At 40.4% G+C, this 21,885-nt stretch overlaps 1 protein-coding gene across 2 annotated transcripts in view; it reads right to left on the minus strand.

Moving 5' to 3' along the window:
• Positions 1 to 2,047: 2,047 nt before the first annotated feature.
• Positions 2,048 to 21,885, minus strand: part of ERICH1 (glutamate rich 1) — a 104,655-nt gene continuing 84,817 nt past the window's right edge. For both annotated transcript variants that reach the window (XM_081945754.1, XM_081945753.1), the window contains one exon: positions 2,048 to 2,737. In XM_081945754.1, the coding sequence (XP_081801880.1) occupies positions 2,655 to 2,737 (83 nt within the window). In that variant the 3' untranslated portion in view covers positions 2,048 to 2,654. The remainder of the gene's footprint in view (positions 2,738 to 21,885) is intronic.

Below are 21,885 nucleotides of genomic sequence, written 5' to 3' on the forward strand. Positions count from 1 at the left end.
ATCCTCACAACCACAAAAGAGTTTCCTGTTTTCTAATGGTTGCCTTATTTTGAAATTTTAGCACAATGAAATAGAGCCGATAACCACTTCTACTTATGAATATAATCATCTCAGAACCTTTTGCACTAGGTATCATGGAACATGAATGGGAATATAATATCCTGGCTGCAATTATCTGTTACCTGAATCTTTGAATGTGTCAATGTCTGAGTAAGACAACTGCAAAATTTCAGTTGCTAAGGGAGAGACTTATTGAGTTTTGCCCTACTTTACAACCTTTGTTGCCCCAGTTAAGTGAATCACTTCAGTTGTTAAGCTAGTAACATGGCTGTTAAGTGAATCTGGCTTCCCCATTGACTTTGCTCATCAGAAGGTTGGAAGAGGTGATCACATGACCCCAGTACACTGCGATTGTCATAAATATGAGTCAGTTGACAAATGTCTGAATTTTGATCACATGACAATATGGATCTTGCAATGGATGTAAAGTGTGAAAAATTGTCATAAGCCACTTTGTTGTAACATTGAATAGTCACTAAATGAATGGTTGTAAGTCGAGGAATACCTGTACTAACAAAACAGTTTCAGAGAATGAACTGCACTCTTAAAAAAAGAAGAGGAGAGCTGATCATAGCAAGCCAGGTTATACTGAAGATGCAGAAGAGAAAGGACAAATAGAATACATCTTGCAGGATTTGTGTGAATGCATAATAAAAAACGTACAACTTACAGAAGCCGCTGTATTTAGAGTATTAAGGAGAGAGCTGGGTATTTCTGAGGATAGTAGAATTAAATAGTATACAGTCAGATAAGCAGTGTCAAAGATCGAGTTCCTCTGTGGTCCTTTAGAAACTAATGAAATAAGCATTACCTATGCTTCTTAGAGGGCTAAGACTCAGCAACTTTGGGAGAATGGCAGTATACTCCATTTTTGCTGCCTAGGCAAGCCAAATAGAAGACAGGCGTGCTAGTAGGGGATTTATTATATGTTAAAAATACATATTTTGGCCAAAAATTAATGAACTCACACTGTACTCGGGGGCAGATTTTCTTCTGTATTGACTGCAGGGGCAGAAACACAAAGTGTCTATGCGTACAAAAGGGAGTTTAAGAAATAATATTTATTCTGCACAGTTTCTCTGCATAATTTATTTTGATGTCCCTTAGGGATCCTGTTCTCTCTAGTATCTTTAAAATTTATACAAAGGGCACATTTTGGCAGGAGAAGCTGCTCTTGTGCAGGTACTAGAAAAGCTGTTCTGATTAAATTCCTCTCTTGGAAACCTTAAGAAACACTTTGAGTCAATAATTTGAGTTGCTGGTGAAAGCTACAGTTCTAAGAGGAACTAATGGAGATACCCATCTAGAATACCCCAAATATTTACATGACATTTTAAAAAAAAGAGTCTGCCCAAAACGGACTGTGCTGTAACTCAAAACGAAGCCTATACGTTTTATTATCCCATTGTAGAAAGTTAGCACTCACTCCTCTCCTAGAAGAATGAAATGTTATAGGAAATATTAAAAAGGCAGGATATTATATTTCCCTGGATGAGAAATTGTGAAACATGTTCTTGGAGAACTGAGCCCCACTCCCTGCCCCCAACAGATATTTTGGTGCCAGCCTATCTACAAAACAAAAGACTTCCGCTCCAGGATGATGGGATTATCCTTCAGGACAAAGCCATTCAGCCACAATAGGGAATTGCCCTTCATTGCATCCCCCCAGATTCAACCAAGTCTGGGACCAAGCCTATGAAATTACCAATGACCCCTGCCTAGTCCACTGGGAGTCTGACAACAACCAATAGAATACATTTCTTCCACAGGAACAGGAAGCTCAAGGGCAAAGCCCAAGAGAGGGTATAAACAACACTCTCTCCACTCCATGTGTTCAGCTGCACCAGGACCATATGCTTAATGGTTCTGCCCATTAAACCACCTTTCCAATCAGCCTCCATGTTTCCAGTGTCTTTCTCCCCACTTGGAACTGAACCCACATGGATATTTTCCCCCAAAACCATGTCAAATCAACTCAAATAAAGAATACAGGAAAAACGATTCACTTTTATTCTGCTCTTACAGTGAGTTTTTTTTAAAAAAAACACCAAAGATATGATGGGGAAAGCCAATCTTTTCCAGTTTTCCTATCTTTGCACACCAGACAGTGTGTTCCTTTCTGCTGCCTGTAAATTGGTCTCCGAAGTTTCTCAGCTTGCCCATTGTCCGATCAATCAAAAGAGTTTCTGAGCTGTGTTCAAAGTGAATTAAGCTGAAAAAGGGAACATCAGACTTCTGTAGTTCAAGTCACAGCTTTTGCAGTCCATGTTGTTAGCCAACCTCTTAAATCAATGCTGGAACTTGCTGGCTTGTAATGTGGCCACTCCAAATTTCTTGGAAGAAAAACAAGGTGAGATGGACTTCGCTGAAGCCATTGTCTGAGATCTCTGGGTGCACTAAAAATGAAAGGCCCTTGCAGATTCAGCCAGTCACAAAAAACCAAAACAAAACAAAACCCAAGCCAAAATAACCCCCATTGATAGTGTCTCCATGAACCTGTATTCTGTTCAAGGACATATTTCTCCCCAAGTATTCTAAGATTCAATTCAGAGTTTTGGATCTTAGCTCTGTACAGATGGAGATTCTCATTCGGCTCATTTCCTGTCCTCCCTTCCAGGAAAATACAGAATATCTGTAATCCAGTAGCGAAACAAAGAAGATATTGCCATGACTTGATCTGCAAAAGACAAAAACAAATTCTTCACGAAACGTCACACAGTTTTTAGCAAACCTGTATCTTATGATAGAACTAAAAGTCTGCAATTCCTTGAATGAAGCATTTCAAGAAACTTGATAACTGCTCTTATAAATGTTCTAATATATAAATTATAAATGCCTGTTCTTTCTTCTTCTTTTTTTGTACTGAATTACACAGTTTTAAAAAAAACAAGCTTGATCACACAAAGAAGTGGTGTCCTGCTTGCTCCTGGTCCTCATGAAGTGCTAGGTTTTGAAAAAACAGATCTCTTGCCAATTTTCTGCTTTGCGGTCAGTTGCGATGGCCCCATTCCTTCCTAGATACCACCCACATTTTGGAAAGGGTGGGAAGAAAGCCACAAAAAGAAACACTGGGAATAACTCGGAAAATCAGGAGAAATGGCACCCACTTTAAACCCAGCCCAGGTCAATTTGGTGGCCGCTAAACATCTGCAACAATTGCTACCAGCTGCAGATTGCATGGCCAAAGGAAGAGGATGGCGGGCATCCTAACTCCAAACAGCTACAGCGGCAGGCAGGAATTCAAGCAGCAAAGCTCAGGGTTGAGTCTGGCCTGGCGCAAACACAGCAAAGGGGGCGTCTGTCCCAGGGCTTTACAAGCTTCCTTTTTAAGGTCTCAATAAAGATTGCAAAGATCCTTTTCCTTTCAGTCTTCAGTTTTACTGCCAGTCTTGACCCCCTTCTCCTTTTGGGGGAATAAACATTTCCTCTGTACATTTCCCCACCTTTGCCTGCCAGTATACCTTATTTTTTATTCTCTTTTCTCTCTCTCTGCCTCTGCTTCTTCATTTCTCCCTGAATGCCTTATCATTCTTTATACCTGGGAGGCAGCCCTTGCTCTAATTTCAAAAGCTCCCTGGAAGACCTGACCCTTTCCAGTTTTAGCTACACTACCGCTGCCAGCAGGAAGGTCCTTAAAACATTATTCCGGAGGGACTGCGGTCTTTGAAAAGGCGCCACCAATAACAACTCCATCCCTCCTTTAAACTTTGCTTAAACTGATCTTCTAGATAGGACTCCTAGTTCCTGTTCTGACCTAGGTAGGCTTCCCCAGCAGCACAAAGCTGAATCCTTGTCCCAATAAACTGCTTCTATTTAATTTACAGGGAATTCCTCTCCAGCAAAGTCCCGGCCCACAGTCTTTCAAGATAGTTCACAATTACCAACTTTTATCAGGCTTGGAGAGTGGCCAGGCCTATATCTTTCAGAAGCCACAATACGTGGCAAGAATGCAGGAATGAACTAAATGTCTCCTGCAAACACCCCTCCCCTTTCACTCCTCTTTTATTCCCTACGGGAGAGGCCATTCACCGTCCATCTGTGGGCTTACTCCCAAGTCGACTCCTACTCTTTAGCTGTTCCCTTCATCTGGTAACTCTGCACATGCACACACTGGGAACAGGCTGCAGCTGTTCTTTTGCCCCACTGATGTCCGACTCTGAAGGCAGCTGATAACTGTTAGATGGCCCTGGCCCCCTCTCTGCCTCTGGCGCAGAGTCCTCATCAGAGCCTTCCCCAGACTCCAGGATTGGCCAATGTTCCTCCCCAACCTCCTCCCTCTCCGAATCTGCTGCCAGCTCTGCTGGCTGGCCGCTGGCAGGCCACAACAGTTTCTTACTCAGAAATCTCTCTCAATATCTGTTTTTCCTATTCTCTCTCATTTGAATCTTTAGCACAAAATCCCCTCTGTTTTTGCATTTCATTAGGTCCCCCCCCCCTCCAATTCTGGCCTTTCACATCTATGCCTTTATTCATTAAAATAGCAATCAGTACATAGGCAAAATCTTGTTTGGTTTTAAACTTTACAGTGGTAAGTAATTTACACATTTTATCAATGAAATATGATTAGGCACAACTGTGACCTGCCCCAAGTTTGTTTACTTAAAATCGTGTTGTTTCCAGGTATGCAAATGTATGCAAATCTTAATTTTTTATTTTTGCTAATAGGTCAGAGAGAAAAAAAGAATACCTCTACATATTACATAAGCGGTATTATCCAGAATTGTTGCTTGCTGGGACATTCCTTGAATATCCGATGGAAGACTACATGCATGAAAAATGTGGGGACTTACATCACAGGCCCATAATAAAACCCAGTGGAATATTAATACTGCAGGCACAGAGGAAGGTATAATACTGAAAGCTAGCATCCATCTCTGGCAACCATGCAATTGGTGCAATTTAAATTCTTCATACAAATGGCTGGCAAATCTTGGGTTTGTTCAGACTAGTTACCCTGTTTCCCTGAAAATAAGACCTCCCTGGATAATAAGCCCAATTGGGCTTTTGAGTGCATACACTAAAATAAACCCTCCCCAAAAATAAGCCCTCCCCTAAAATATTATAATACCGCAGCAGCCATGAGGTGACCACGCTTGCTGCCTCTTGCACCTCAAAAATAATAAGACCTCCCCGAAAATAAGGCAAAGTGCTTATTTCGGGGGTCAAAAGAAAATAAGACCCTGTCTTATTTTGGGGGAAACATGGTACCTGTTTGAGGGACCCCCCCAAAAAAATTACAGGAACAGTACAACAAAAGTGAGAAATATCCCAGAAGAGGATAAACCAAACTTCCTCCATGTGTATCATATACAAGAAGTCAGGGACCAGGATATTCAAAAATACAGTATTTACGAAGGAGGAGCCAACTTCGCGATGATACAATGTGCGGTCTCGACACTCCGAGACCGCCGTTGATACTTTTGCCGCTGGACAGTCCATTTGGACCTAACCCATCCCCCAAGAGTGGGGAGGGAGTGGAGACAGTGATCAAGAAGATGAAGCCTTGCTGGTCTCAGGGACACCGCAAAGTCCCTGATTGACCCAAGGGAAGCTCTTCAAACCGGCGGTAAACAGGCAGCCCCAGGCTGATGAAGTTGGGACAGCTCCGGAAGGAAGGAAGTGAAAAGAGAAAGTAAGTCCATCTGGTGAGGTTTTTTTCTATTTTGAGAAAGACTGCCCAAAGAAACTTTTTTTTAAGCCAAATTAAATCCTTAAGCAAAAGAATTAAGCGGCGAAATTAACCTATATTGGTTTGCTCTGGAAAGCTTTTTTTTTTTTTGTAACTATACTTTGTGGATTCAAGTACTCACAACATTTTTTGTTTCTTCTCTTAAAGTGAACAGATTAATTTTTCTTCTTCTGTTTTTTGTTACTTTATTTTTTGACTTTTGGATTAAAACCTTCCTTTTCATTTTAACAATTCTTCCTATTACTTGTTATTAAATTTCATTAAAGAGCTTTGTTTCCTATAAGCCAGAGATAAATATTAGAAAGTGAAAGGTAGCAACACTGCCACTCGGAGGTCAGAGGCTGGAGTTTTTGAAACAACGTATTTCTTCTCTTTTCCTCTTACTGACTTTGTAGCTGAAGGGTTTGCAACTTGTTTACAGAAACTGATAAAGAGCCAAGGGCACGAATTGTATTCGTAGGTGTTCTTTGAGAACTATTTTGGCAGGGGAGAGAAAAGAAAAAAAACCCAGAACCCTTCTCCTTTGAAGAGCATAAAAGAAATTGTTTTTAAGTCAATCTAAAATAAAAAAAGAGGCCTGGAAGGCTAGAGCGGCAGTGATTATTAGTTTTTCTTTTTCCTCCTTTTTTAGAAACATGGATCAATACTCAGATGAGGAAACTTTAAAATTCCAAAATATCTTGGCTGGAATTCAAAATCTACTGGAAGGATATGGGAGAATTGAGAAGAAGTTGGAAAAACTAGTGTTCCTCAGAGCAAAAGATGAAGGGGTTGGAGCCCCAAAAATTAAAGGGGAGAATGAAGACATAGAAGATAATAGATTATTTTATTAATGGAGCAAATGTGGGTGAAAGTGGAAAGAAGGGAATATGGAAAAGGGAATTTGACGAACTGGAGCTCTATCTCAGATTCCAAGATACAGAAGAAGAAAAAAGAGAAATGATGATGGATTTAAGAAGATAATTTTTTCAGAAGCACGATTAACAACCAAAGACAAGCTAATTTTAATAGCAGATGGAGGGCGACGAGATTACCTGAGAGATTCTTCAAGCAACAAAGTGCGGAGAGAAGTCTATAAAAACCTTATAAAGGAGATAAAAACAAGACTGACACTACAATTGGCAAGAGAGATAAGACTGCTTTGTTACTGGAAAGATACAGGTTGACAATGAAAGTTGATCATAAAAAATTAGTTAATTTTGGTGATCAATAAGTAGGAATTTAGTAATTTTTAGATTGTTTTAGATTGTTATTAAATGTTTATTTGTTAATAAATAATTAATTATAATAATAATGAAATGATAATGGATACAGCTTAATGATATACTGGCAAACTAGTAAAAGAAATTTGGAAATAAATTGCAAATTGCAATCTGGGAAAAAGACCTATAAATTTTATTAACCAATTTTTATTCAGATCTTGTCATAAAGGTGTAATGTTTTTTGGGTTTGACGAGAGGAGGTTGGATATAAATAGTAAAAGATTTTTAGCCAACTATAATAACAACAAGGAAATGTCAATAGATATTTTTTAATAACATATATATATGCTCTGGTTTTGGCAAAAGAAACTTGGATAAAAACTCTAAACACAGCGAGTTGAAAAAAAAGGGAAAAAAAGGTTTAGAAATTTTATTAATTGACTTTTACTTAGAATATGTCATAAAAGTGTCATGTTATTGGAGGATTTTTGAAATAGCTAATGAACGCCATTATGTGGTTGTGTCTTTAAGTATGAATTATTTGAGGTAAAAGCACATTCAAATAATTGTAGTCAAACGAGAATTGTGGTACATTGATAGTAAGATATACAAAGATTTTTGATTTAAAGTGTATAATCTAATATGAACTATAAGTAATGACTGTGGAAGAAATGCACGAAAGTGATCTGTAACGATTCGACACGCTTTCTACAAGATGTAATGAAGGATGATTCTTTTTTTGTGTGTTTTTGTTTAATTAGAATAAACAAAAAAAAAATACAGTACTATAAATTTATTTCATGCTACTTGTTCAGATGAATCTGAACTACTAACGGTCAAGGGAAATTGGTGCCAGATAACCGTTAAAGGACTTCAAGGGGACTGGACTTATGTTGCTTATGGGGGTGTAGAGATTCCAAACTGATGATGCATTTAGCCCCACCCTTGAATTCAGCCTGGTTGCCTCTTACGCGGGAGCATAAAGACAAATGATGCAGACATATCTATGAAGTCAGCAGGAATCAAATTTGATCTGAGGGCACCTTTACTTTTGAAGAATAAAAGTCTAACTTAAATAAAGGCATCCCTTGTTATCCGTAGTCTCGTGATACCTAGTTTTACATATCCAGATTTGGTACCTGCATGTACCAAATGTTTACTCATGTAGAAACATCTTGCTTAATCATAGTTTACGGTGTAGTTTTTGTTGTTGTTGTTGTTATTCTTGTGTCAAACTTTTGTTATTCTTGTGTCAAACTTCATATGCAAATTTATTTATTTATTCCTAAGGATTCAGGCTAGGTTACTTAGGCCTGTATTTGTTCCTCCTTTTCTCTTGGTGAAGACAGATTATGCTAGCCTAGTTATGAGCTAGGTAGTCTATGGGCAGCACAAGCATCCTAAAGAGTGATCAAGAGCCTCCTTCAAGATCATGAAAAAATCATTGTGGAGCTCAGAAGCCATATGAGCCAATCAAGATGAAGAAGGCCAGTAGCTACAACAAAGTCATGCAGAGCCCCACCCGTGAGATTCATCGTAAGCATAAAGGAGATGATACCTTGCAGACAACAGCTAAACTCCCGACCTAAACTCCCAATTGAAAACAGACACAAAATCTTATTACAGATAGCCATCATCAGGCGGTCCTCAACTTAGCAAAGCTACTGGAGTGAGCGACGCTACAGTTACAGGTACTACTCAACATGACAATTGAACCCAAACTTTCTGTTGCTAAGCAAGACAGCTGCTAAGGGACTTTTGCCCCATCTTATGACCCCTTTTTTGCCACTGTTGTTAACTGAATCACTGCAGTTCTTGAGTTAATAACATGGCTGTTAAGAGAATCTGGCTTCCCCATTGATTTTGCTTGTCAGAAGGTTGCAAAAAGTGATCGCATGACCCCGGGACACTGCAATTGTCATAAATATGAATCCGTTGCCAGGGGTCTGAATTTGGATCATGTGACCATGGAGATGCTGCAATAAGTGTGAAAAATGGTCATAAGTAATTTTCCCCCAGTTCTGTTGTAACTTTGAATGGTCACTAAATGAACTGCTGTAAGTCAAGGACTACCTGTAGTCACAGTTTTGTTATTTATAGCAGCGGGCCCCGATCTTTCCAGCTTGGTGGCCAACCTGGCCTGGGGTGTGCGTGTGAATGGCAGATGCACATGCGCATGCACAGCTCCATATGTGTGAGGGGCATACGTGTGTGCGCCCTCCACTTGCGCGAATAGAATGGTCCATGAGATGGTGCTTGCAGTCACCCACAAAGCTCCACTCATGCGAGCAGCAGGCACTTGCACGCGAAGTTCCACTCATGCGAATGGAGGGCGCTTGAGTGGAGGGCGCTTGTACTTGCCCATGAAGCCCCACTTCCACAAGCTTAGGGCGCTTGTGTGCAAAACTCCATTCAAATGAATGGAGATTTGCACACAGGTGCAAGTGTTCTCCACTCACGCAAGTACTCTCTGCTCACACGAGTGGAGCTTTGTGCATGCGCGCTTGCCCACCTCTCGTGAGAGGGGAACTTCACGTGTGCATGCTTGCCCATCTCTCCCACGGTCTGGTTTCAAACAGGCCGCAGTCTGGTAATGGGCCAGGGATAGGGGTTGGGGACCCCTGATCTATAGTTTTATGTTGGACTGGTATGCCCACAGAAAATAAGAATATAACTGCAGCCACCTATCTATCTGATGCAATGTTTATTAAATGCTAAACATCTTCTGCATGATTCAGTTTTTAAGGTAGCACCCACTTGATTTCGCTTTCTTTGGATATGATTTCTACTACATGGAAGGCAATGAAAATGGTTCACGGCAGATAGGATATAAACATCTATTACTAGTGTAGAGAATTCACAGAATTATTAGAAGATTGTTCCCTAGTTTCTTTCTGTTAAGTGCTTAGAAGACATTTTTAGCTCTTTAGTGGGTGATAATTTCCAAGGCAACACGAAAAAGGACTATTTTTGACTTGAAGCTTGCTGACAGGAAAGAAAGAAAGTGTTAACAGTCTGGCTTAAAAGAAGAAGGGATCTTAATGCCAAAGAAATGCTTGAAGGAGGATAACTTCTTAATATACTCCTTGAGATCATGATATTCCAACTTTAAAGGATCTTAGGTGCTGTGCGAGTGGCAAGCACCCTCTGTGCGAGTGGCAAGCACCCTCTGTGCGAGTGGCTAAGCACCCTCTTCCATGATTTGGCTAAGCATATCTCAAATTTACAGGTGAAATGCTGCCCTTGCCAGCAGCCTCCTATTTCCTCGTTTCCTTTGCATTTCGCTCATTACGTTCATATACCAAGCAATCTCCTTTATTTGGTCAAGAGTATGATTGGAAGCAGATGAACAATGAATTTATACAACAAAACCTTTATCTCTGTGAAGAAAGAAACTCACATTTATACCTGGGAAGCAATATATTTTCCATATGTTTATTTATTACAAAAGAGTTTGGTTGGTCCCGTGCCTGCCTTAATAACCAGAAAGTGGGTGCTTCCCACTTGCACAGCACCTAAGGTCTTCAGATGGATTCAGATTAAGCGATGGTCTTGAGTCTTCCCATTTTGATGGTTCAAAAAATGGCATCAATTTTCTGTGATTTCAGCAGTAGGGAAATATTACATCCCTTGGGGCGCACAATGTGGCAGCTCCCTTTCAACCTGTTGTTGAGCTGTCAACTGCTTCCTTCTACTATAATAAATCTAATAAACAAACCACAAGCAAACATTTAAAGATCTCTCTCATTCACCCTCTGAGGTTACTGAGAGCTAGAAACAAGTACTTATTCTTATTGAGCCACGGTGGCGCAGTGGTTAGAATGCAGTACTGCAGGCTACTTCTGCTGACTGCTGGCTGCCTGCATTTTGGCAGATCGAATCTCACCAGGCTCAAGGTTGACTCAGCCTTCCATCCTTCCGAGGTGGGTAAAATGAGGACCCAGATTGTTGGGGGCAATACACTGACTCTGTAAACCGCTTAGAGAGGGCTGTAAAAGCACTGTGAAGCGGTATATAAGTCTAAGTGCTATTGCTATTCCAACTATACCAACAACCTTACCATACTTCCAAGGCCAACATGCTGAAAATTTCTTGAGGAACAATCTACTAACATTATAGACACACGTAGACTGGATTAGTAGTATGGAGGTTGCCAAAGTCCTCAGAATAGATCCAAATAATGTGAGCGAGCACAGCATCAACAGAAACTTTGCCTAGAAAGCAAGCATCCATTACACACAACCCCTTTATTTTTTTAATCTCACACGGAACCTGACAGTCCATAAGGTGTAGGTTATCAATCATGAACATGGGTGCCACATACAGCAGAGGGAATTAAAATGTGTTGACTGCCTAGGCAATAGAAAATGAATTTGTGACTCAGGACCATGCCTGCACTTTCAAATGTGTCAGGCAGCAGTCTGGTCTTTGTCTCAGGAAACCAAAAGTAATAAAGCAACAGGAAAAGATGCAGGATACATTGATGTGTACTTGTTTTACAGGGAAAACAGCACCCATGCTACCCTAATCTAATTTATACCGTAGAGTTTTAGGAATGCCGATTTACGCCTGGGTTTGTTTTACAGCATTCAAGGTAGCTTGATGCGTTTTTTTTAACAGCTTGTTAAAAAAGGAATGGTGTTCCTGTGGCTTTACGTTCAATAAAACAAAGACACAAAATAAAGGCAGGATAATTACATTCATCATTCAAATAGGAGATGTGGTTAAGATCACTGTTGAGAAGCCATTCCAAGCAGTCATTCCATAGGGAACAGCTGGAGATTCAGGAGCAGTAAACTTGGAGAGCAGTTATGTTGTACAAAATGGCTGCAACTTTAGCAACTCTTTCCTGTCAGATAAGATTAGGACTGCTTAGAAGGACTAAAAATAAAAATCCTATATAACTAGCCGAGTTACAGATATAATCCAGCCTGCCAATTATATTCGTAACCTAAGGATGTATTACAAGTGAATCATGTAAAATGAACGTGAAAACTTCCTGCTTTCACCCACGCATTCACTAATCGAATGCACAGGTGGTTAAATGCGCAGGGTGGAGAAAGCCATGGGGGGGGGGTAGTGATGGAACAGCCACCTGCTTAAGACCACCCAAGGTCTTCCCAACCCACTGAGATATCTCATGCTCCCCACAATTGCTTGCTGTCCTCATCCTGCCGCCCTGGGTCACTTATCTTGCAAAGATCTAGCAAGTTGTCTCCTCTCCAGCCTCTCTGCTGCGCAAGATCACGGCCCCCAGAAGCTTCCGGTCTCAATGTGCAAAATGTTTGCACGCCGACGGGAGGCTTTGGGGCTGCCTCAAAGCATCCCTTTGGCCTGCAAACACTTTGGCACGTCTTTGCAAAAAGACTTTGACAACAGGAACGGAGCCCAGGAAGGACAGGCCAGACCCTCCTGGGGTCTGTTCTTGCTTGCAAAGGCTTTTTTCAAGGATGACTGCAGCCTACAAAGGACGCCTTTAGGCTTCGACAAGGAAACAGCAAACGAAGTGAAGGCCTGAAGCACTGAAGCCTTCCTCCCATTTGCAAAGCATTTTGCCGCAGATCTCGTGCTACTGATATCGCATGATCTTGCACTACTAGGCGTTTGTTCCCAGCGAATGTACTGAAGGCCTGAAGCAAGCAAAGAAACCACGGCACAGAGGAGACAGCTTGCTAAATCTTCGCAAGGTGAATCTCCACAGGCCAGTGCCTATGGAGACCTGCCCCCCCCCCGCCAGGATGGGGACGGGGAGAGAATAGACAGGTTGAATGTTGCAGTGCCTTTGCTGTCGTTCATAAGAGTGAATCACCGCCATGGTGCTGCAACATCCGTAACCTCATAACTGTGTCGTAAGTACCGTGTTGCAACTTTGCACAGTCACTAAGTGAGTTGTCATAACTCGAGGATTACCTGTACACCAAAAAGGGAATTACAAGCTCATTCCACAAGCAATTTCTTAGGCTGCACTTCTATACTCGTTTTTTGGTAAGGCTAAGCTACAAAACTCCAAATGACCATTAGATACTAGCAAATAATGCAGGAAACTCCCTCTGTTGCCATTTTCTGGTCATCTAGATTTCTGCAGCCTACATGTAGTTATTAATGAGTAAGATGCCCTCTGATTTTACTCAAGTACAAGTCCCAAGGCTACAGTGTAGATGAATATTGGCATTCTATACCTTGGTATTTTCTTTCTCACCATACCATTGTTCCTATTGTACCATAGTAAGACAGCTTTACGTGGTCATGTCCATTCATGTGATGTACAAGGAGAAGACTCAAATATGAAAGGAAAAATAAATACTGTACTATATATCAGTAACACTTGGTTCTGAATAAATATGTCTAGCTTCACCAAATAAAACATAGGCACACAACTTTCTTTAAAAGCACGCCCAACTTTAATTGCAAGCTTATTTATAGGTGAGCCTGTTGTTGTTTCTACTGTATGTTGGTCTTTCTCCAATGAACTTAGTGCTGTATATCTCAAAGAAATCCTACCAGTGATCAAGCTAATAGACTTGGGCAGGGCATATACTATCAGCCCTGAAAATTAAACCAAACTTGGAAACCAAAGACGTGATGGCTAATGCTACTTTTATTATCAGATTATGGTAAGAGAATCTTGCAAGTCGGAATCCTTTTATCGTCCTAAGAATTACGGAGGATCATGTCTGAGATGCTTTCCCTAATTATATTTGTTCTCTGGACCCAGATTTCTTTTCTCTGACTGGGTTTTGGTTATGTTCTTAAGGTTAATCCTTAGGCCCATTACATACAGGTAGACCTCAACTTACAACCGCAATTCAGCTCAAAATTTCCGTTGCTAAGCAAGGTTGGGTAACTTTTGCCCCATTTTATGACCTTTCTACCCCAGTTATTAAGCAAACTACTGCAGTTGTTAAGTGAAACGTGCAGCCATTAAGCAAATCCAGATTCCCCCATTGTCTTTGCTTGTCAGAAGCAGGTTGAGTTTACAAATGGTGATCAAATGACCCTGGGACAGTGCAACTGTCATAAATACATGCCAGCTGCCAAGCACTTGAATTTTGATTACATGGCCAACAGGATACTACAATGGTTGTTAAGTGTGAAAAACGGTCATAAGCCACTTTTTTTAAGGGTGATTGTAATTTTGGCCAGTCACTAAATGAATGGTTATAAGTCAAGTGCTACTTGTTTACTCTGCACTCCCAAACAGTTGCTTTCTTCACCTCTGACTTCTTGGAGCAGATCTGTCTGAATTAAAGCTAGTATGATTATACTACAACCAATATAGTTACTGGGACAGATGGACCAATTGTCTTATGGCGGGGTTTTGTTTCTAAATATATATTTTAATTCCTTAAGTACATAAGAATAGCCCTGCGGGATCTGGCTTCAGTTAATCTTAGTTAGTTCAGCATTTTGTTTCTCACAGATTCCTTTAATTGCAACTTTCTGAACCAAAGTATGAAATATTTTGATGCATGAAAAGTATATAAAATAAAAGCCACAGGTTTTTTTTTTTTAAAAAAATGTAAATAGACTTTTACATTAAATAACCTTTTTTGGGGATGGGGGTGGATTTTTCCTTTCACCATTGAAAAACTGAATGCCTTTTATCCGGTTCTTTCTTTCAGTCCACTTATAAGAGGAAGGTATGTGAGATTTGAAATAATTACAATGTCACTGATTAAATGCTTTAAAATGCAGGAATGGTACATTTTTTGCAGGCCCTTAAGTCTATTCATATGGTCTATTTTGCATATTTTCTCTAATATGCCTGGTCATAAAGAAAGCTTGCATTGGTGGTGCTTTTAGATGACAAAACCTCTGAAAGATTTTTTTTATTTTTGATATATCTACAACATATAGAAAGACCTTCCAGCGACTTGGGTCTTTTTTTGGAAAATTGTGACAGAAGGAGTCTTATAATCTTATTGGTTGTAAAGTACAACGGAATCTGAGAGTCAAAATGGTATTTTACCAAAAAAGAGAGAATATTTTGCAATATAACACATGACTCATCAGAATACTCTGGATGAATATACTATATAATCTTTGATTGAGATGTTATGTATACCTGAGCATACTTCCTTTTAGTGCCTTTTAAGCGTTTTGCTCTTCGGTACGTATGCGTGGTTTAGATGTTTTGAATTAAAAAAACAATTCAATAGGAACCTGCCACAATGGAAGACAAAACAGTAGCATTCACCCTGACCTTTGTTTCCCCAAATGCCTCTGCATCTCATACGGATCACACAAGTAACCAAATATACTTCTCTTTCAAATTTTGTCAAGTTACACTGGTACCTATTTGTCCTAATACATAAGCAAGATTTTCACCTAAGCATCACACGAAAGGTTTAAAAAAAACCTCTAAAAAGTTTGAATTAGAAAATATATTTCCACAAGACTAATTGATAGGTTGGAGCACGGGTATCAAGCTCAAAGCGTGGGGGCCAGATGCGGCCTGCGGGGTGCTTAGATCTGGATCGCGGGCGAAACCTGGAAACAGTGGATGACCAGCCCACAGTGCCTTTGCCAGCAAAATCCTCCCGAGTTTTTGCTGTCAGAGGTTTGCAGGAGACCATCCCAGCTGAAAATGGAGATCAAGAGGGCTGGAGCCAGACCCCCGAGCTCTGTTTTTGCTGGCAGAGGGTTGCAGGAGTCCCAGCCAAAAACAGAGCTTAGCAGCCCATTTTTGCTGGCAGAGAGCTTGGGCTGCCACAGGTGACATGAGTGACATCATGCTTGCCATGCCCACCCTGGCCCCCTGAGGTCAAACACAACCCTGATGCGGCCCTCAATGAAATTGAGTTTGACACCCCTGGGTTGCAGTATAAAATTCAATACAAAAATCATTACATGCAGATGAAATAAAAGGAAGAAATGTATCATCCCTCTGATCAGATCCAAACACAAGGATCTGCTTTGCCAGAATGATGAAATAACAAACATTTGGGGAAGGGGTTACCTGTGGATCGGTCCCACAGTTTAAGTTGCACACATATTTTTCAATCCTGTTTATTTAATGTTTATTGCCATCTGAACTACAATGGATGCTGAAAGAGATCTGGTGCCCAAGGGACTTTGTTCCATATTTGGCTGTTTGTCCTGGTGAGCAAAGATTTGTGATCAATAGTTTTACAGTTTACTTCAAGGATTATAGGAAGTATATTACCTTCTCTAAATACAGCTTTGTTCTTTTATCTTTGATGGTGATAGCTGTTGCCAATGGATTAAGAATTCATAGCATTCTTTTGTGCTTAGTATGGCAATTTTGGAAATGTAGAAGTCAAACATGGCCTTCACCTCAGAATAGCTAGAGTATGGATTATTGCATCCACTGGGGGCGGGGGGGGGGAGAGATTATAGTTTGGAGTCCTTGTTATCCATGGGAATAAGAAGGAGGAAAGTGACAATATGAACATTACATTATAAGCTCCACACTTTTGTTTGTGCAGTGTGATATCACATGCACATAAAGACACGGCACTGCCATGTTTGATCTCAGAAATAACCACATATTGTATTGTTAGCATTACTGGATTTGTTGTTATTGTTAGTTGCGAAGTCGTGTCTGACCCATCGCAAACCAATGGACAACGTTCCTCCAGGCCTTCCTGTCCTGTACCATCCTCTGGAGTCCATTTAAGATCACGCCTACTGCTTCAGTGACTCCATCCAGCCACCCCATTCTCTGTTGTTCCTGTCTTCTTACATTGGGTCAATGTATTTCTAGCCGGCTGAATAGCTGGCTCAGAAGTACAGTGGATTCTAGATCTTCCTTTCTTACAAATTAATCTTGGAACAAACTTTTGTTTTTGCTGAATTGAACCCATGAGAACTTCACTGTATCTAAAATGGCTTTTAATTTACTATCATCAAGGGAAGTTCTATCAAGAAATAAATCTCTGAATTTAATGCCTTTCTGCTACTATTAATTGCATGAATTTATCTCAGTGGTACTGTAAAAGCTGGCATAAAAGAGGACAACTGATAGATAACTCAGTGTCAGAAATTGTCCCCATTTTTTTCTAAGTAAGCAAATTATTCTATAAAATTGATTCAAAATAGATTCAGTAACTTGGCAACAGACTGGAAAGATAATGCTCCTTCCAAAAAAGGAAAAGAAACAACACCAGTTTCAATTGTTGGCTTAGAAATTGTTAGCTCTTACCGTAGAAAAAGTTTTAAAGTATACAGGTACAAAATCCTCGTTACTAATGCAATAGAGCAGTGGTTCTCAACCTTTCCAATGCTGCAACCCTTTAATACAGTTCCTCATGTTGTGGTGACCCCCCAACCACAAAACTGGTGTCTCAGTTCCTAAGACCATCAAAAATATGTGTTTTCGGATGGTCTTAGGCGACCCCTGTGAAAGGGTTGTTCGACCCCCAATGGGGTCCCGACCCACAGGTTGAGAACCACTGCAATAGAGCATGCCCATTACATTTGTAACCTGAGGATTCATTAATTGGATTACATTAAATGAATTAGACCCCTCCCTGCTTTACCCAATCTATCGAATGTGCAGGTCATTAAATGCACATGAAGTATCTAAGGGTGGGGAGGGCCAGGGGGGGCCTAGTGCTTCTGACTGCCCAAGGCTTCCCCCGATCTATTGAGAAATCTCATGCTCCCTCCCTCCCCATTCTGACCCACCAGGCATCCACAGGCACTGCAAAAGCAGTGACAGAGGCCTGAAGCCGGGTGAGATTGCTCTTCTGATGCCTTCCATCCCTTTGCAAAAGTTGTTGGAACGGAGCACAGAAGCCTTTGGAGGGGGTACGATCTCGTACTCTTCCAGGCCTCTGTCCTCTGAGCAGGGCACACTCATCCCTCTTTGCCTCTGTTTTGGAGTGCAGGCAAAGAAACCACGTTGCCCGTAGCCCCGCAACAGAATGTCTGGAGAGGAGAGAGAAGCGATCAGCTTGTTCTTGAACTCTGGATCTTTAAAAGGTTAATGAGCAATCGGTAACAGGATGGGGAGGAGCTGGTGGGCTACTATAGGAGGGCCAGTACCTGTTAGGTCCCTGGGGAAGGGAATAAGCAAGGGGAAGGATGCAGTGTCTTTGTGGACGGTCGGAAGAATGAATGACTGCAATGATGCTGCAACATTTGTAACTTCGGGACTGTGTCACAAATACTCTTGGGGACAATGTCATAACTTTGAATTATCACTAAGTGAACGGTCATAATTCAAGAACCACTTATAACTATATATTGGAAAAGGATCCATTTACTTCAAGTGGAACAGCTCATTGGAAAAATCCTAGATTCTTCCCTCCACATATAAACATTTTCTTAAATTTAGTGGAGATAAACATTAAAAAAGATTTTAGCAATACATCCTGTTTGCAAAGCTAATTTTCATAACAAAGCAAAAGAGCAATTATTGTGATTGTTGTAATGTCTTTTTTAGCTGTTTTAATTATTGCATTATAATTTTAAGCAGTAACTGGCTTATATCTTTAGTCATTTGTATTCCCAAACACAAACTTGTGAAATTACTTACAGATGTAACTGAAATAACTGGAAATATAAGCCAACAAAAGAGTTCCAACTTTTTTACATATTATTAAATCCAGATAAGCTTGAAATAAAAAAGCAACTAACATGCATGTACCTTAAATAATTCTGCTCTTAACTTTCAACAGGTTAGATTAAAACAAAACCTACTGTATTTTTTGGTGTACAAGACGCACCTTTTTCCCTCAAAAAAGAGGCTGAAAATCTGGGTGCGTCTTATACACTGAATATAGCATTTTTTGCCTCCCGAAACTCTGCTTCCTTCACCAAAATGGCCGTGCATAGCTTATAGGAGGCTTTCAGAGAGCTCTTGGGGGCTGGGGAGGGCAGAAATGAGCAAAAAAATGGCCAATTTTTTGCTCAATTTTGCCCCCCCCAGCCCCCAATAGCACTCTATAAGCTTCCTAAAGGCTATCCATGCTCTTTTTTTTGGCAAAAAACGGGCTGTTTTTGAGAGGTTTGCAGAGTGCAAAAACTTTTTTAAAAAATTTGCCTCTTCAAAATCTTGGTGCGTCTTACACTCCGGTGCGTCTTATACTCCAAAAAATACGGTCTACCATATACAAACATTAATAACAAGAAATATATCATTATTTATTTATTTGTGCCCCACCTTTATTATTTTTACAAATAACTCAAGGCAGCACACATATCCAACATAGCTTCCTCTTCCCATGTTCCCTAGAACAACCCTGTGAGGTGGGTTGGGCTGAGAGACAGTAACTGGCCCAAGATCACCACGCTCGTTTTCATGGCCAAGGTAGAATTTGAACTCACTGTTTCCTGCTTTCTAGCCTGACGCCTTAACCACTACACTAAACTGTCTCTCCTAAAACTAGCATTCCCTTAAGGAAATGCAAATTGTAGCAAACAAAGAGAAGCAGATTCATAACTATCAGATCAAAAATCAAAACTATTAACTTTTCAAAGACCATTCCATCTAGATAAATGACTAACACCTAACACAATAATATATTATATTAGATACCCAAATTATGGAATGTTATGTTCCAATAAAGCTCACTGGATCAGTTCAGATAACATGGTCTATGTATCTTTTGATCAATTTTTCAATTATAGAAGCTAGGGTATTTTTTACTTCAATTTAACAATGCAATTTTTATGTTACTTTATTTTCCTGCCTTCAAGTCAGACTAGACTCCTGGTGAAAAATTCAGACAGTTTTTCTTAGCAATATTTTGGAAGTGGTTTGCCCATGCCTTGTTGCTAGGGCTGAGAGAGGAGGGACACGCTGACTTTAGGCCTAAACGGGAACTAGAACTCACCATCCCCTAGTTTTCAAATGCCTAAAAAAAAACAGGCTCTCATAATTCTATTGATCAGTTTTGAAATTGTAGAGGGTAGGATATTTGTATTCTTGATTTGGCATAGAAATTAAGTATACAGGAATTTACTGATAGAAGTATCTGGTACTCTTCTCATTTCTTCATCTCATGTAGTTGCTTACTGGATGCAATGAATGAATTTTCCCACAAAATTAAAGTATGAATATATTAACTAGAACCAAAGGTGCAGACATACCTCTAATGTTTAACTATGACAGTTGGGGTTCTTTGTGATCATATAGCAGATTATTTCCTTCCTCTCTGCTATGGGGGGATGTAGCACCTACTTGATATGCATGTTCTACACTTCTAAGACAAATGTACTAAGAAATTAACTACAATGGTTTCTTTTTCCTTTTCTTCTCTTCAAACTTTAATCTCTTATTGTCACAGTATAAAACAAAGCCTTTTCATTTCTGTTGGGATCCCCCCCCCCCCCCTTTCAATGCTAAGAATCAAGCATTCCATGAACTGGAACTTGATATATTGTATGCCAGCTAAAGGAATTCTGGCAATGATGCTCTTGGGATACATTATATAGTAATAAGCCAAACCTTGCCCATCCATATGTTTAAAGCCGATGTGCCCATTTTATTTCTGGGTTAAAGGCTTTTCTATAAAGTAAGGGGGAGGGCTAGGATTAAATTTGATTTCATTTCATTAAACTACATTAAATATACTTAAGATGATTGTTCTGCTGTTGCATAGTTAATAAATATCTCCCACCTGTCAGAATATACATTACATTTGAGAATCATTTTTAGGGGTATCTGGCAGCTGCATAGACACTGCAAAAAAGACCATGGAAAGCCATGACTGACCAGAAAGCAATTTCAAGATTTAAATTTTCTTTTCCCTGTACCAAGAACTTATTTGAAGTTGGGAGGGGGGTGTGAATTTACATTTTGTCTGGCAAAGACACAGTGAATAAAAACCTTTACATTTATATGAACATTAATTATTTTTTTAAAAAAGAAATTAAAATGCTTGAGAAGAATAGTTTTATAGGAAACTAGCTGATAACCTGGCGTTGCTCGGGTATTTATTTATAGGGGGAAAATGTCTAGACCAAATGTAATTTCTAATGTTGGATTTTCCCCCTTACCAGAGGGAGCCCCCTTGTGGAGTATTGCGAAGCCGTTACCATGGCAATTCCACTGCACTGTACAGTATAAGCCATTTTACGACAGTACAGTAGAAGCCATTTTAAGGTACAACAGGTTGTATCTTAACAGAACACATACCTGAGGGGTGTTAGGGGTGTCTTATCCCCACAGTAATTTTTTCCAGAAAGTATGTCATCTGTGTACTAAGTTTGATTGAAATTGCTCAAGGCGTTTCAGAGTTATGCTGGAACGTACACACATATACATACAGAGCCATATAGATAGATGATAGACAGAGATGGATGGATGGATGGATGGATGGATAGATAGATAAATAGATAGATAAATAGATAGATGATAGATAGATAGATAGATAGATAGACAGATAGATAGTGTGTTTCCCCGAAAATAAGACAGGGTCTTATTTTCTTTTGCTCCACGAAATATGGCCTTGGGCTTATAGGGAAGGGCTTATTATTTTCTGGGGCAGGTGAGAAGTGAGGCGCGCCTTTTACCTTTCTAGCTCTGTGGCGTTCCTCGCCATTGTGCTCAGGGAAACGGCTGGTAAAAAAAAAAACCTTCTTGCGAGTTCAAACTTCTTGAAATCGTTAAAAGGGACGGCGGGGAAGGGAACCAAGCAGGCTGCCTTTACCATTGGGGTGGGCGGTGTTTTTTGTGGTGAGAAGGAACAGGCGAGAGGGGGTGATCATATTGCTGGCCTGCCGCTGTTTTTGCGGCAGGCTTTTTGCGCAGGAGGGAAGGGCGGGGGGTGGAAGCACTTTGCTTCACCTGCTGCTGTTTTTGTGGCGGGCTCTTTTTGCATGGGAGGGAAGGGCGGGAGGTGGAAGCACTTTGCTTCGCCTGCCGCTGTTTTTGCAGCAAGCCCTCTTTTTGCCCCGCAAGCTGTATCGGTAGGTGGTACAGTGGTAATGGCAGGGACCGGTTGCGCATGCGCTTAAATAATT

The sequence above is a fragment of the Natrix helvetica genome (genome assembly GCF_964273705.1).
Source record: "Natrix helvetica genome assembly, chromosome: 2".
NCBI classification, from domain to species: Eukaryota; Metazoa; Chordata; class Lepidosauria; order Squamata; family Natricidae; genus Natrix; species Natrix helvetica.